This window comes from Terrapene carolina, unplaced genomic scaffold (assembly GCF_002925995.2).
Source record: "Terrapene carolina triunguis isolate 2854851 unplaced genomic scaffold, T_m_triunguis-2.0 Scaffold95, whole genome shotgun sequence".
Classification (NCBI taxonomy): Eukaryota; Metazoa; Chordata; order Testudines; family Emydidae; genus Terrapene; species Terrapene triunguis.
The window spans coordinates 29,241,042-29,258,941 of record NW_020664446.1 but is presented as its reverse complement, the minus strand read 5'-3'; the positions used below and the strand labels follow the sequence as shown (position 1 = coordinate 29,258,941).

Below are 17,900 nucleotides of genomic sequence, written 5' to 3'. Positions count from 1 at the left end.
ATAAATACATAAATACTATTTCCATGGAATATTTACATTTGTATTTATAAGTGCTTCTGTAATAGTGTTCTTAGTTGCTTATACTTAATCTCTTTTTATCAGTTCTTATGGGAACACTGCAAGCAGGGCCAGGGTAGAATAATGAAACAGAAAATTCACCAAGGCTGAATGGAACACAATCACCTTTGCTTGGCATGTTTTTACTGCAGAGGTTCTATTTTAATGTAACCTGACACAAATTTAGCAATAGTCTCCAGCTACACAATCCTTCTATACATTTATAAATATGTCTGCCGTGTCAGTATAATGATACAGGTTAACACCCATATTTCCAGATATACTAACCCAGTTTATAGTAGTATAATATTCTTCTCATCCACAATCATTCTAACAGAGCTGTTTAATGATCAATTTTCCCCCACTCCTCCTATGTGTCTCTCTAAAATGTACCGTGCAGTGTTCAAATTAAACTGATCAGTTCTAAGAGGCCACACTTGAAGCCCATGTATGCATCATGTGCACAACCTGATCCTACCCATGCCTGACAGTGAGATGATGCCAAGTTTCAAAGCCCAGAACCAACCAATAGAAGAGGACAAAGTCTACCAGCTGAGTACTCCTCATGTTCCAGGACAGTGGTGGGCACTTTACAAATGCTATACATAGACAGAATAGGTTTAGTTCCATTCACTCTGAAGCACATCACAAACTATGTTTATATAAACACATGTACAGCAATGACTTCATTTTTGCAGTGTTAATGGTCAGAATTTAATTGCACAAAATTCAGTGAAGCATTCATTTGATACATGTCTTGTAAGCATTCTAAAGCATTCATCTGAAGGGCAGTTTGGAAAATACCAGAATTTTAAGAGTTAATGAGTTTCTTTCACTAAATAGTTATGGGCATGAGAGCTTGCATTTTATTCAATCATTGAACTATGCAGAAAAGAAGTCACTATACTCAAAATAATGTTGCCAAGGAGGAGTGAGTTTCAGTAAAAATGTATTAGTTTTATATAAGCATGTCCTTTAAGTTCCTAAAGCATTTCAGGTTTGGTCACTGTACCTATACATATTAAGACAATAATCTATAGATGGCCAGCATTTCTTTCAGCAACTGAACACCGATAGCCTCAGTCAAGAAGCAGAGAACACAAAAAACAAAACAAAAAAACACACACACACACACACAAAAAAAAAAAAAAAAAAAAAAAAACCAACAAGGAAGTACATCAAATACTAGTTGTCATTTACTTTAATTCTTTAAAATTATTAAATGCTATAGTGATAAAGCAGAAACCTTTTTGCAAGTCATATTTTAACAAAGAATACAATGAAAAAGAAGTCATAAAATTCAAGTCACAATAAAAACAATAAAATGGTATTGCAAAATCTCAAAGACTCATCTGCAAAACTGACAAGAGAAAAACTTGATAAAAAACACAACAGGTCTACACTGATTTTTACATTGTTGGATTTAATAATCTTTCTGGGTCTTTCTGGGTCAAATGTACATTTATGAGTCAATTTTTTTAAATGGCACAATTAGGCTAAAATATATACCTGTAATTGTGCACACAATTAGTATAAAACTGCATGCCCAAATGGTAAAATGTACATGCAACTGGCAAGATAGACTCTTGATTATTTGTACACGTAAATGCAATAATTGTATGTGTAACCTCAAATGTCTTTTCACGTACATAGGTAGAGTCTCCATTTTGAAAATTTGGCCCCTTGGTATTTATTCAATATTTTCCACTATTTCAACTGCTTTAAAAGGTGAATCAAGCTCTTTTAAAAATGCATTTGGTTTTTTAAATTTCTTGGTAAATACACCTCTACCCCGATATAACGTGACCTGATATAACACGAATTCTGCTATAACGCGGTAAAACAGTGCTCCGGGGGGGCAGGGCTGCATACTCCGGCAGATCAAAGCAAGTTCAATATAATGCGGTTTCACCTATAACGCGGCAAGATTTTTTGGCTCCCGAGGACAGTGTTATATCGGGGTAGAGGTGTATTTGGTAAATGCTGTTCTACTGAGTTATTGTTTAATTTCCTGCAGTAGAATCCTCCAGTGAATCACAACAGATATCCTTGTCTCCTTCAGCAAGAGTACATTAAGAGGGTTTATAAACATCCATATGCAAACTGGGAATTCTACACATTCATTTTGAGGAAAGAAAAGTTTGTAGGAGAGCAGCAAACTGTGCAGTTTATGCGATATGCAGTCATAGACATGTTTGACAAATGATAGCCCTTATATGTAACAGTAAAAAGGGCTCAACTCAGCCTCTCTTAGATGAGCATAATTATTTATGGGTGCCAAAATCGAGGTAATTTGTTTGCTTTTACAAAAAATCAGTCCTGAAAAAAATTCATTATCTTTTACTTATGTGAAAATATTTCATACACACAAAGCAGCCAATGTCAGCTTTCAGGTCCAAAAAACTAACATTAGCTGGTTAAAACCTATTTCTTATTGATATACTAACAATTTAAGCATTACCAAGTGGCTGTTATGGAAATATTATGGATACATGATACAGAATACTTTAGATATTAACTTCATTGAAATAACCAAATTAAAATGACCACGAAATTATCTTTGCCTTTCCAAAAAAACAACAATTACTAATTCTGAGTTTGGGCATTCTCTGAATTAAAGGATTTTCCCCCACATAATATGCCCATTTTCTACATGAAATGAAACAGATCCTTCACTATTTTGAAACTAGTATTAGCCATTATGGAATCACATCAGACATTTTAGTGGTTGAATCTCTAGGACATATGATGCTCTGAGTGAGAAAACCAACTGTAGAATCATTTTAGTTAGCTATTAAACAATTATTTACATGTGCTCTTACAGCTAAAAGACATCTAGGACATATGATGTTCTGAGTGAGAAAACCAACTGTAGAATCATTTTAGTTAGCTATTAAACAATTATTTACATGTACTCTTACAGCTAAAAGTATCATTTCTATTACAAAGTTTAAAATACCTACTATTTATTTTCACTGGCTGAGGAACTCCATACAATTGCCACAACAAGGGCTCTAATTAGAGTAATCTTTTCTATAACCTGATTGTCTGTTGTTTTCTTCCAGCTCTAACAGGATTTGAATTTGAAGAACATACAATACACTGGGTCTGTGTAACCTGAAACAATTTTCTTCCTTAATAACCTCACTGCAGTACTTGAAAATTGACAATTATTCATTTCGCCATGAGCAAATAACTGAATGACTGAAATTCACATCTGTGAAGAATGATATAGTAAATCACACTCAAGCTCTCTCAACAAAAACATTTCCCTTTGCTTATATCTAACACAAAGCCAACCTTCAGTGAGAGTCTTCTCCTTTCCACCAGACAAATTTTATGTAAGTGTTAGCCAATTTCATCTTTGGAAAGAAAATATTTTAAAAAGCAGAGAACTGATGACAGTAATAAAGATTTCATTCAATGGGGTCTGGATTATAAAACACAAATCTTTGTACAGAACATGTGCACAATGCATATTTCTATATAATGTTAACAGTCTGGCTCAGGTTCACACAGCACGGCCAATCAGGGCCATATAACAGATTTTATGTCCTCAGTAAAAAATGCTGTTCTAGGCATTTTTGTACAGAATTGACTATTTTGGACTGAGTTCTCATGAAATTATGCCCCTTTGGTGAGAATTCTTTTGAAAATACAGCTGCTGTAAACGCAGAAGAATTCTTTCCAGATGGCCTCCTCTACTGAGCATCTTGACAATCTTGCAGGTATTGATAGATCATCTCTGGTGTGGGGTGAGGTGGGTGGTGGGAGAACTGGCATAGGATCTCTATGGAATGAAGAGCATGAGCAAGATTTGTGGGGAAAGTGCATGAGGGGAAAGTGAAGGTCATTATGGGCCAGTTTCTGATAATTGAATAGTATCTTACTCCACAAGTGGGCCACAGTATTTGGCTTAATAGGAAATCAACAGGACCCCTTGGGGAGGTAGGTGCTATCTGGCATAAATAAGAGAATCAGAATCTAGCTGTACATAACTTTTATATATTTCAGTGTTTTGGGTGGAATTAGCCATAACCACCTCTGTAAAGTGGCAGATTTTTCCACATATTTAACAGTCATTTCTGTAGTACTCTGAGGGATTCAGGTTTTCAGTGGCCTTAACTATAGTTTGCACAACTGAAGAGGACAGCAAATAATGCAACAGACTATTTAAAAGTTTCGAATTATTAACAAATCTTAGGAACTCAGAAAAAAAATCAACCTTTAATGTTATTAGTCCATACCTGAGCAATGGCTGTTTTGGATAAGAAGGTTGGTCACTATTTTGGCATGGCTGAGCTTTTTTTGTGACTTGCTTATAAATATTCCTTGCAGTTACTCCGATCCATAGCATAGTGGAGAGGGTGGAATAATGCAATACTATGCCAACCTAAAACAAGAGGGTGATAGTTACAGAAATCAGCAAATGGCCAGTAAAACAAAAATACTTTGTAACATAAGCCGATTGTACAAATGCACAAGTAAACCAGAATAATTTTATTTTAAATGAACTGAATTTGTGATTGCTTTAACAACATTTTTGCATCTCTCTGGTTACTTCTAATCAGTGCAAGAGAATTAAAATGATTTAAAAAGCAGGTGGCATCTCTTACTTAAACTAATGTTTAAATTATAATTGCTAATATCTGAGACACCCAGTAAGATGTTATGAAATCAGAACACATAAAATGTGTTTTCTGAGAGCATCATTAGTGGCTACTCACTGAATTTGCAAATTTAAGTCTATGGAAGATTGGCTTGATTCTTGAAGCTTTGTTGGCAAGGAACCTGCCACTGCTTTGCTAATTATGCTGCATATAATGCAAATTTCAAGTCTGGGGTCAATGAAAAGGCAAACGTTTTGTCTGAATTTGTATTATCAGCATTAATTTTAGTAAGTTTTGTAGGAGCAGTATATCTTATTTCTCTCTCAGCGAGGTACAGCCATGTATGACCTGATGAAATGAGCTTGGGATAAGATCCTAGCATCTCAGGCACGCTAAGAAAAAATTATTTTTGGTGTCTTAAAAAAGTGGCCATTTTAGCCACACCATAGCCAAAAGTAGGTGAAGAAGATTTGCATCTTTTAAAACAGTACTTAGTACAGAAATAAAAGAAAAAGGAAGTGCAAACCTAACAGCGTGGCTGTTCTGATCTTTCCAATAAAGTGCTGTGTATATCATTAAAAGTAAAACAAAAATACCAACACTAAAATGCTACCATCTGTACTATGCTAGTAACTATTATTCATTACTATGGAAACAGTAATTGAAATTTTATCCAATCTACAATGCTTTATTATATTAGCTAAGTCTCCATCTGATTATATAAAATGAGGTTACTTTTGAAGCAATAACCTGACATTTTGCTGTGACAAGTAAAATATTGCTATAATTGGAAAGCCCATAAATTTTTAAGGAATACAGAGGATTGCTGAATAAAGCTAACACAAATCTATTATAATGATTTATCTAAACTAGAGTTCCATTTTTGCTTAAGTTGAAACAAAAATAATTGATAGAAAAAGAAAAAAAACATGAATTTTGTTTAGGTTTAATAATACATCGTAATATTTATATATATGCACAACAAATATTAATCAAGATAAAGGCTATTGGAATTCTTTTCTTTTTCCTGGGCTTGTCTGACACATTAGACAGGGGAGAGTATGGACTTCACAGTGGCTGTCGCTTGAGGTGAAAGAAGCAGAAATAAGAGAATGAGACATCGATGCACCATCAGCTGGCAGATGTTGCCAATTCAGTGGCTAGTGCTGTCTGGGTTTATTTCATGTGCAACTCGCAGAAGAGTTTTGCAGGGACACAGTGAGTACTAGTATGATTCCAAGGGGGGAGGGAATGAGAAGGAAGAATCAAAAAAATACGAAGGACTAAATTAATAACATTGTTCTAGTTATTTCAGGGTAGGGCTGAGGCTGTCCATTGTATGATTATTCAGAAAATATATGAAGGGTTTAACAAATGCATGGGCATGAGGGATGAGTCTAGTGTCAATATATACAAATGTGTGAAGTTCAGACAACATATGGGATGATAAAATTCCATTCCCTATTGATGTACCAACAGATATGACCAACAATATAAATTAATATGGATCCTAATAAAATAGTACAATAAAATATGAATAGCAACAATTTCACTGCACTATCAAAGAAGCAACAGAAAAGGGGGACAGAATAGAATTTGTGTGTCACACGCTACCCTCATGACTTTTCATTATACCGTGCCCATCTTTCAGAGATTAGTCTCTTCAGTAACATGGGATAAAACATGCTAACAAGGAAGAGAGACCACAGATACTATTAGCTGTTGTACAACCTCTTAAATAATAAGACTATTTAATAACCTATTGGTATTTCCTGCCTTTAATAGAGGAGAACATGTTTTCCGGCCATGGATGACTGGTAAATTTGAAGAATGATGGTGGTTCCAGACTTCTTATTTAGCCAGACATATATGAAGGCATTCATAAAATATTCTCAGTGCAGATTGGGTGAATGCATTGGGCTTCTATATTCAAGTCAAAGGGCAACAATGTCCTTTTTCTTCATATAGTCTAAAGCCAGAAGGGACTATTGTCATAATCTAGCCTGACCGCCTGTTTGTGCCTTACTTCACTTCATAAACACTGGATTAGAGGACAGATTTTTTTGATGTTAAATATTTATTCAATAGAACAGACGTGTTTGTCACACCTCGTTTTGGGATATGTCAAGTGTTTGTAAGGGTACCCTCACTCAAATCCAGATACAGGATATGGGAGTTCAAATGGTGGGTACTGAAAGTCCTAGTGGGTTACATGTTTAAGGTGCTGAGTGGGATTTGGGTTTATTTGTGTATATTGTGTTATTGGATTTGGGCCTAGGTCACATGGACAGATGCCATATAAAAATACAAACAAACAAATAGATTAAAAATTAAGTAGTTTAAACATGATGAAAATATGCTTGCAGTGGATGTGGTGCTCGGGTTCATCATTGTGTACAGATGATGTTCACGCTTGCATGATGGGCCCTGTTTCCAGTATGGAGAAAAGGATAAAGATTGGGGATATTAGAGTAGTGATGTTTTATTACAAGAGAGTTTTGTGCTGACAGGCCTGTATGTGTTTTCACCGAAAGCTACAGGGAGACCAGCCAGGACTGTCTGCATATGTTATAACCAACATTTCTTATGTTGTCTAATAACTGGAGTTGCTAAAGCAAAACTCCTGATTTTTCCATAATAATTACATGGTCTCAGTCTTTTCACGGCTTTTGTGTTCTTGGAACTGTATCAATGGAACATGTATTGTTTAACTGAAAAGCTTATTACACTTTTTTAAAGTAAAAATTTTGAGAAGATGATGTATTTAAAAAGATGATCCTTTAAAAATTTGTTCAGTGTCTTAGAGGTTGCTTAAGAACCATGTGATGTTACAGTTGCTATGGTAATGACTAGTCTCTTATTGATTACCAGAACAAATACTTGGGTAAACTTAAACGATACTGGTGTCTAATGTTCCCTTGGACAGCCTTAACTTTCATTTCTTTCTTGTTGTCAATTTTCTCTTTTTAAAATGGCAGACATGTTCTGGAGAAGATTGCCTTTAATTCACTTGCTTCTGTTTGGTTGTGGCTGCACATACCCCCTGAGGCCCTGGAGAGCTGGGAAATTGCTTTCAGTGAAATAAAGAAGTTGATTAATCTATTTTCGGTACCTATATGGTCACCATCACCATAGTAGCTGAGTGCTTTACAATCTGTAATGTAATGTAATTATCCTCCAAACACTGTTGCAAGGTAGAGAAGAACTATTATCCTCATTTGATCCACAAAACTTCCACTTGGCTGCTGCCTAACCCTGTAGGCACCTACATTCACTTGGTGCATAAGTTTTTGCAGTACAAGTTCCTAACCATCTGTGTTACTGCCTCTGGGCATGCACACTACTGCTTCACTCTGGGTGCCCAGGTGAATGGAGGCAGCCACCTCAGGTGCCAGACTGGGGGGGGGGTGCCACTAGGACCCAGAGTGTAGAAAATGGTGTCTGCTACTGGTGCATATGTATTCTCTCTGCTCTAGATGCACAGAGATGGTGGAGTGCTGTGCTGGAAGAAGGAGGGCACAAGAGACATAACAGGCAGGCAAGAGAAAAGGTGAGAGGAAATAACAGAAAGCAGCAGGAGCTGCAGGGACAGAGAGGAGGAGGAGCCTCTTATGTACCTCTCTAGCACTCCCAGGAGGTTGGACTGATTAACACCAGCTTCTCAGGGAGCTTCCTGTTTCCTGCTGCTTCCCTGAACCCACTTGAGAAGAACAGGCAGTCAACTGAAGTAGTAGGAGCCAGTTAAGCCCTTAAGATGCTGATATCTTCCCTCACTCAGGCTCTGCTACAAGCCTGCTTATTTGTCCTGTTCAATTGAGTGTTGAGAGTCACTATAACTGGCACCGAACAGCAGTCAGGAATGAAAGAAGAAAACGCCCCTCTGGGGCAGCATTCAGAAAAAGAAAGAAAGCAAAGGAAGCTTTTCTATCTAAGCAGGAAGGAGCTCTCCTGAGATACATAGACACAAATGTTCACGGTGAGCCTTCCGGCCCCAGTGAGGATGTGAGTGGTGAGGAGATGCCTCCAGTTAGAGTGCAGGTGACCTGGCAGCTACTGCAGCATCCATATCTCCATCTCAAATGGATGTAACCATGCACATTCCTGAAGAAAAGTGTAGATCAGAGAAGAGTATGGTGGAGGGACAAGAAACAGCTGCTGCTGAGTTTAGTTCCTTAAGTCTAGATGATCCAGGACTGTGGACCCACTTGAGCAGTAGCCTGAGGGACTTCTTGTACTGCATGGGCCACAGCAAGTGAAAAACTTCATGTTCCCCAAAGACAATGAAAATAGAAGTTTCCATCCAACATATTACTGGCATGAAATCCCCAATAGCGACAAAGTGGAGAGGCCATGGCTTATGTACTCAAAAACCCAGAATGCTGCATACTGTTTTTGTTTCAGCCACATTGGGTTCTACAGGAACAAAGGACTGGAAAAATCTGGTCAGAAATCTGGCATCCCATGAGAAGGCAGCAAATCACCAGGGAGCATTCCATAGGTGAAAAGAGCTTGAGATGAGACTAAGGTTAAAGGCCACAATAGATGATCAGCATCAAGAGAAGATTGCATCAGAGTATCTTTACTGGCAAAATGTTCTGAAAAGGCTCATTGCCACTGTGAGAATGCTTGCTACCCAAAACCTAGCACTACATGGCACTTCAGATCAGCTGTATGTGCCAAGCAATGGAAACTTCCTTAAAATTGTGGTGCTGATGGCTGAGTTTGATGCTGTACTCCAGGAGCATCGAAGAAGAGTCACCACCCAAGAAATGTACACACACCACTACCTTGGAAAAACAATTCAAAATGAGATCATACAGTTACTGGCAACAAAAGTCAAACAGAAGATTGTGGCAGATCTGAAGTCAGCAAGATATTACTCTGTTATTCTGGACTGCACACCTGACATCAGCCATACGGAACAAATGACTTTAATGGTGCGTTTTTTAACAACAACAGAACCTTGTGAAAATGTCCCTGCAATGGTGACTGTCAGAGAGCATTTTCTAGAATTTATTGACATTGATGATACTACAGGTGCTGGTGTGACAAATGTGCTTCTTAAAAAGCTGGAAGATACGGGAATTGCAATAGCTGACATGAGAAGTCAGGGCTACGATAATGGTGCCAACATGAGAGGAAAGAACAGAGGAGTGTAGACACGGATCCGAGAGTTAAACCCTCGAGCTTTTTTGGTCCCTTGCAGTTCTCATTCACTGAATTTTGTGGTCAGTGATGCAGCATCAGCTTCCAGTGAGGCTGCTGAACTTTTTAATGTAATTCAAAGCATCTATGTATTTTTCTCTGCATCAACTCATCAATGGCAAATTTTGAAGCAACATCTGGGAACATCCTCTCTGACACTGAAACCACTGAGTGCCACACGATGGGAAAGTCAAATGGAGGCAATAAAGCCTATCAAACACCAAATTGGGAAGATAGATGATGCCATAGTTGACATTATGGAGGATAATGCTATGACAGGAACTGTTTGTGGGAGGACAGTGGCAAAGGGAAATGGAATCACCAGAATCATACATAAGTTCAAATTTCTGTGTGGCTTAGTGTTGTGGCGTGACATACTGTTTGAAATAAATGTTGTCAGCAAGAGACTCCAAGGTATTGACCTTGATATATCTGGAGCAATGGAACAACTGGACAAAGCGAAGTCATACCTACAGCCTTACTGGTCAGATGAGGGATTTCAAAATGTTCTGACGAGTGCACAGAAGTTAGCAGAGGAACTTCACACTGAAGCTATTTTCCCACCCATTCAAGAATACAAGAGTGACCGAAGAAGACATTTTGATTACGAGGCATGGGATAATCCCATAAGAGACTCCAAACAACAATTCAAAGTTGAATTTTTTAACCAGGTGCTAGATTGTGCAATACAGTCAGTTGAAGAACGTTTCATGCAGCTCAAGGAACACAGCAGTATATTTGGGATGTTGTATGATATTCCAAAACTCCTCACTATACTTGAGGAAGACTTACACCAACAATGCAGGGCACTAGAGACAGTGTTGACACGTGATGACATGTGTGATAGTGATGTGAGTGGTTTAGGTGATGAACTGAAAGCCCTTTCAAGATACATTTCAGCAGGATCAACTCCAAAGGCTGTTCTGGAATGTATGTGCACAAATAAGATGACCACCCTCTTTCCAAATGCTTTTGTTGCTCTGCGCATACTTCTAACACTTCCTGTAATAGTTGCCAGTGGAGAATGCAGCTTCTCCAAGCTGAAGATAATAAAAACACATCTATGCTCCACAATGACACAGGAGAGGCTGGTCAGCCTTGCAACCATCTCAATAGAGCATGAGCTGGCCCAGACTGTGGACCTTTAGGAAGCAGTTCAAATCTTTGCAACCAAGATGGCACAGAAAGCACCACTTCGATTATTCAAACAGATAAAAATGTCAGCGTTTACTATGCAGACAAGAAAAGTTACATTTGCTGTTCAGGCGTTTGAAAGTTAAGTGTTCCTTAAAATTTTTGAACAAGGCATTTTAAGTTGTTAGTTCTCCTTTATTGGGGTAGGTAGCAGAGCAGTACCATCAGAGGAGTAGAACAGGAAGAAGGCAGAATTGAGACCTTTCAAAGTTTTGGCCCAAGCGAGGGGGCATGGGGGCATCATTTGAGCTCCCCACCTCATGTTCCAAAATGTTGTGGGCCGGCCCTGCCTATCTCCTGCTTAAGTTCTAGTGTGCTCAATAACCAGGGGAAGAGAGGCACTCCTCTGCCTAAAGATGCAATCTTTTCTACTGAAATTGTTCCCCTTCAATTAAATAATTGAATAATTAAATATTAATTGGGCCAGAGAAAGAGTGAGAATGACTCTATAGCCTAGGAGACACGCCTGAGAAACAGATCACTGGCAGAGATAGGCGCTTCCCTGCTGCCTGGACTTAGGCACATATCTCTGAGAGGGGGTAGGGCTTAGGACACACCTATCTCATCCGATGATCCACATCTCTCATTGGCTATTTTAGGGGGCTCCCCACCTAGCATGCTGGCTTTGTGGATTGCATTTTAAGGTGCCCATCTCTCCGCACTCATTGCATAGGGAACCTAGGTGCCTAACTCAGACTTTGTGGGTTGCAGTCTTGTTCCTATGATTTTCTAGGTGCCTAAAAGTTATGCATAATGTTGCAATGCTTAAGTCCATTTGTGGATCAGGGTCAGAGAGACATGCTCAAACCACACAGCAAGACTGGGGTAGATTAGAGTGCTGAATTCAGATCTCCCAAGTCCCAGGCCAGCACTCTAATCAGTGGACCATCCTTCCTCTCTTTATAAATGACAAATAATGAGCATCTAATAGGTAGCAAAATGAGGAAAACCATTTGAATGGGATTTTCATGTCTGAAAGGAATTTTTAGACGTTTGGATTTCAGATTAAATACTGTACCATAGAGAGAAGTAATTTTTTTTCTTTAGTTCAACTACTTGACATTCAAGGAGAAAAAAAGGTGCATTAGTGGCCTAGTGCAGAAAACAGCCCTTGTTCATATCATTAACGCTTTCTCTCTAACTGGGATCAGTGTGAGACACAATTCTGGGGTAGAGCAATGGTTAAACTCAACTATTCTGCAAAGACACCTGTTGGCTAATGAGGTAGAGTCTGAAGGGAACTCAGTTTATTATTTCACATAGGTGAAAGAGTTGTAATGAGGTTATGTGCAAAAGAAAGTGCTGGGGGTGTGGAGCTGAGAATGGTGAGAAAGCTAGAAAAAGATTCACTCCACAATACTCAGAGCAGTGACTCCAGGTTTACTCCATCAGAAAAGGCTGCATTTGGAATTTTCTACTATAAAACAACAGTGCAGGGCTGCATTTATGTTTGCTTTTGTAAAGCAGGGAGAGACACTGAAGGTACTGTAACTCTATCTCCTATGGAATATATATTAACTTGTTTTAATGCTTCTTTGAGATAAATAATTTGAAATAGCATATTTACAAAACATATGATTAACAAGCAATATTATGGTAACATCCTCTTCAGATACATCCTATCTGAAAGAAGATCAGATAGTTCTGTACCAGTGTTCTTTTCTTTCTGCCCAGGTCCAGTTGTGCCTGCCAGAATTTAAAAAAGGATCAGCCAATCCTCATTCCTGCTTACACAGTCCTGAGGGACACCCGAACCAAATATGGCTATTTAAACAGGTTCTGCTCTGGCCTGACTGATCTTGACGATGGCTGTACTCATTGTGTGCACCCACTCCACAGGGCCTTGTGTGGAGCTCCTTGAGGGGCTATTGGGTATCATCATATAAATGAGCTCCCAGACACCCTGAGAAGCCATCTGCAGGTCCCCCTTCCTTCCAGCACTGGCCCCTTACAGGTTACTTCAACGCTGTTGCAGCAATAATACTCACAGAGCTGTCACAAGAGGAGACAGGTACCAGGACTGGGGGCTCTGTATGACTTTTTTACATGTGTATGTTGGCAGGCAAGGAGGTTAGGAAGGGTGGTGGTGGTGCTGGTGAAACAATGGCTGTGAATGGACAGTATGTTCAGCCTGTGGTATCAGCTGAAATATCCCCTTCATGGGTTGTTCAGTCCATTCGATATCCCCTGCTGTCAATCAGCTCCTCTCAGGGAATCAGAGAAGCAGTATGCATGTTTAGTGAGTCTGTGTCATCCCTGGACCCTAGGTGGAGTACGGTGCTGACATTGTCCTTAGACAGGGCATGGTCTTATGTGGGTGAGTAACCCTAATGCAGGTACTTTGGGGGGCAGGTATGTGGGGGTCTCAGGATCTGTTTAGATTTCTCTAGCTGCACAGTGTGACTATGCTTTACAATGGCTCAGGATTTGGCATAATACCATGAGAGGAAATAACTGCCATACACACTGCATTTTATGAAAAAATTCCTATAGTTTATCACAGAATCATAGGACTGAAAGGGACCTCGAGAGGTCATCTAGTCCAGTCCACTGCACTCATGTTATGTATTACTCATAACAGAATTATTAATAACATTTAACAAAATCTATTTTTCATTATCATTTTTACTGTGCAATCTGCAAGGTAAATAACCAGGCAAAAATTGTAACAACAGATGGTCATTTGTGATCATGTAATTACATGGCCATGGCTGTCCTATAAACTTTCAAACTACAGATAAAAAAAATTGTAAGTGATGTTTAGATTTGCTAAAACTTAGAGATTAATTACCATGCAATTGGCTAGATATTAAGATATATTTATCTCAGAATAATGAAATAGACAACCATGTCCTATAAAATAATGTCATGTAAGGCATATTTTACAACATAGTGTTTATTGCATCAGAGAAGCTTATAATATTTATAGGTGCCATCTGTTGAAAGTCATACAAATGTAAATGTTCAACTTTCAGAACAGGTTACAGAAAATTAGAAACAGAATTCCTACAATTGGTTATGGGAGCTGTATTATATAAATTCCTGTACTCACTAAAAAAATCTAAATGTATCAAATGTTAAGGATATACTTCAAACAGTGTTCGAATTTTAAGTTGTAAAGAACAGGAGAATTCTAGCATGGAACTGTTGTCTTGTGGTTAGAACAAGAGAGCGTGAGTCAGGATTCCTGGGTTCTTCTTGTGGCCTTGTAATGTGACTTTCACCTAACCTCTCTGTGCCTTGGTTTATTCACCAGTGCAATGGATATAGTAGTAACAAACTCACTTGAGTGTTTTAAGGTTATTTCTGTTCATAAAGGGCTTTGACATCTTCCAGTTAAAGTATTATGTAAGTAGAAAGTATTACTTCAACAAGAACAGTCTTGCAAATCCTCATTGGTATATTACACAGATCCTAAATATTTTATCACCATTTTTAATTGGATTATATTAAAGAACTTCATAATACACTAAGCACTTACTGTATTAACTATGGGCCAAATACTGCCTTTATTTACACCCACGCAGTGACATTGAATCCATTATAAAAATGGGGAGAATTGTGTGTCTTGTTTGCTTTCCTCAGACAGGAATAATTCAAAGTAAGATGTGTAACTTGCTGTCTATTCCTTCCCGGGGTCACTATTCTAACTGAGAGATTGCAACACAATTAAAATTTTACTTTATAAATAAATTCTATCAGGAAATACAGAGGGGCAGTTTACATGCTGCTATTTTTAGTAAGCCTGCTGAGCAATCATGAGTGCTTAGAAGAACAATTGCAACATTTTTTGATTCTCCTTGTTAGAATCAGAAATATTATAATACATGAATGAAAAAATATTTTTTTAATTAAAAGAGTGGGCAAAGAATAATTTATAAATGAGCTAAAAAAGGCAAGCAGGCAAGTAAGATTTATTACTGGTGATTTTTTTTTAACCTCTTGACTGCTAAAACCCCATGAAGCTCTGCTCACTTTTGAATTAAATGTGAGAACAGAACTTCTAATATATTAGTACTGTGGCTAGACTGTGCAGACTCAGTTCCATCATGAGTAATGGAAAGAGATCATTCACACATTCATTTTCAATGGACTGGGTTTCAAGACTATAGCCTGTTTAAGTAAAGGAGAATACACATCTCATATTAGAGGTCTCAATACTAATACCATTAGATAAATGCTGAGTGTTGCATTCACAGATATTTTTGCTTAATGAAATTCTTTAGCAAAGGTCAGCAAAAATATCATTCATGAGAACAGGGGCATCTGTTGTAAAAAATTCCAGAAAAAAATATTAGAAATACAAGGCTGGATTTTAACTGGTCCTTGTGAGGTTTTGCTGAGAGGGGAGCACTGAAGCAGCCTTCTTCCCTTCCTCTCCTGCCAAAGGACCAATCACAATCTCATTCCCTGTATTCAGGAGAGCACAGAGACTGCTCCCTCTGTGAGTGTCTGGGGATGTACCTCCCCATATAAGAGGTTTCACAGGAGGAGGTGGGGATAGTGCAGCCTGTACAACACCCACGTCTGCATACCAGGAAGCTCAGTGAGGCTCCCTAACACACAAGCCCTTTCCCGGGGACAGGGTGGTATAAGCATTGCCTCCAAAGCCTGCGCTGAACTTAAAAGTCATCATTATATTAGAAACATTAAGTTGCTAAAATATATTCAGTGGTTGCACAGTGGGCATAAAGGGCCTACATTACAAAGCTGAAACAGGTAGGTTAGTATGATATCCTCATGGTAAGCAACCACAACAGTAATAATTCTAACTTTGCCCCTCTAATCTGAGGATCTCAAAGGGCATTACAAACATGAATAAATCATATCCCCCAACACGCCTGTAAAGAAGAGAAATAGTATTAACTCCATTTTGTTTTTGGATAGGGAAATTGAGGCACGGAGAAGTTAATATATTTGCCCAAGTTCACACAGCAACTCAGTGGCACAGATGGAAATATAATTCAGAGTTCCTGACTCCCACTGCTCCACATTAGCCTTGACAATCCTCATGGTGATTATTAATTCTGGCACATATGTCTGAGAAAATATAGAATCTTTGATAAGAAAGAACATCATCAGTATTAAGTCAACATGTATAATTTCAGGGGCTTTTTTTCTTTTTAAAAATAAGAATAAGGTAACAAAGGTACTTACAGCTTGACATATAATTGGGTATTTTATGCGATTGATTCCACCAGCAAAGACAGCAAAAGTAAGAGCAGTATGGAAACAGAAGTTGAGAAGCATGTGCCATCCTTTTCTACTGATTCGGATTGTGCTGTTTAAAATTAACATATTTTTTCAATTCACATCTTGATTGTAAAAATCTTAAAATGCGTTCTTATATTTTTGGAAAAAAATATATTTGACATATAGATTTCAAACTCTCAGATTCTTGACTACTAGACTACCTGCAGAATGGAGGGTCTGTTTTAAAGCTCATTGAAGTCAATAGGAGTTTTTAAAAATGTTTTTACTGACTTCAATGGGCTTTTTAAACAGGCCCAGAATGAAGAGTGATTCATGGATTTAAAAGGCTTTCTGCCAGATGTCAAATATGCAGTAGTCTAACTATGACAACTCTGAAGGATTACATATAAGTTGAAGATCAAAATTAATTACATTAAATACATTCTTAATTAATGTTTATCAGCTTATACAATAAAATACATTCCTGCTCTTTTAAGTAGCTAATGACTTTTAACTACTGTATACACACACACACACACTTAAAAATCTCATTCATATAAATGAAATCACAAAATTTCTAAAACCAAACAGATTTAAAAGCAAGAAAACACCTTTCTGATTTATCAAATCCTTTGTACAATGTTGTTCTCTGATTCCAATACAATTAGTGTATCTTTCCAAGGGGCTGTTGTGAAACTGGAAGCTAGCATCCAGTAGTTTGATATCAAAAGTGGCCTTATATCACAGAGCTTTATATTGCAGTGTCAAATTATAAAGAATACAAGAAATTTTAGGAACAATATAAGACCATTTCTAGACACACATCTGCTTCTTTTTAGGGGAAGCTACAGCTTGGGAACAAGCCCACCATAATATTTTATGGGTTTATAGTTTTCTAGTCCTTAAATTTTGTTTCTGTGTGAAACCAATATTTGAATGGATAATTTTTCCAAATGGAGTCAAGAAGGACACATCACCATAAGTTACTGGTTAGAAAAGCTTGTTTTGGTATGTGTTTTCACATTAGAAAAGTTAATTATGAATGTTTTTGAGGGGAAAGTTCAATTTCCCTTTTCTCTCACAGAGCTTAGTATAAACAAAACAGATTATTTGATTTTGTATACATTTTTACTTATGAAGCACCATTTTCCATTCTTTTTTGACTACATTATACTGTAAATTTTAGTATCCAGCAGTAACTAAAGCATTTAAGCATTTTATCTTTGCGCAAAGAAAAGATAGATAAGGTCTGCTTCAGTTTAATACTGACCACTCTAACATGAATGTGTGTTTGCTGCTGTATTGAATTCTTACCTGTGATGCACAATGTAAGTGATAATGGACGCAAACAGGCACAATAACATGACTGCAGTACATGCATATACCACAGGGTGCAGGAACTCCCCTGGGTATTGGGGAAAGGAGAGCACTGTCTTCAAATCCTGCCAAGGAAGGAAAATAAAATTAGCATTTTAAGAGGTAAGAATCTAAGACTTCACTGCAATACTCCCATCATTCCCAATTTTAACCCCCTCTAGATTTTCACATGCTGCATTTTGGAACAGGAAAGTAAAATGATGAATTTATCTGCATAAAGTTCATGAATTTACATTCCTCAAACTGCTCTCCACGATTCTGCAT

At 37.8% G+C, this 17,900-nt stretch overlaps 1 protein-coding gene across 2 annotated transcripts in view; it reads right to left on the bottom strand.

Annotated features, from left to right (window-relative positions):
- The window catches only part of ADGRA1 (adhesion G protein-coupled receptor A1), a 466,576-nt gene that overhangs the window by 48,200 nt on the left and 400,476 nt on the right, over window positions 1–17,900 (bottom strand). For both annotated transcript variants that reach the window (XM_026651172.2, XM_026651174.2), the window contains 3 exons: window positions 17,574–17,701; window positions 16,224–16,347; window positions 4,305–4,450 (listed from right to left, as the gene is read on the bottom strand). In XM_026651172.2, coding sequence (XP_026506957.1) covers window positions 4,305–4,450; window positions 16,224–16,347; window positions 17,574–17,701 — 398 coding nt within the window. The remainder of the gene's footprint in view (window positions 1–4,304; window positions 4,451–16,223; window positions 16,348–17,573; window positions 17,702–17,900) is intronic.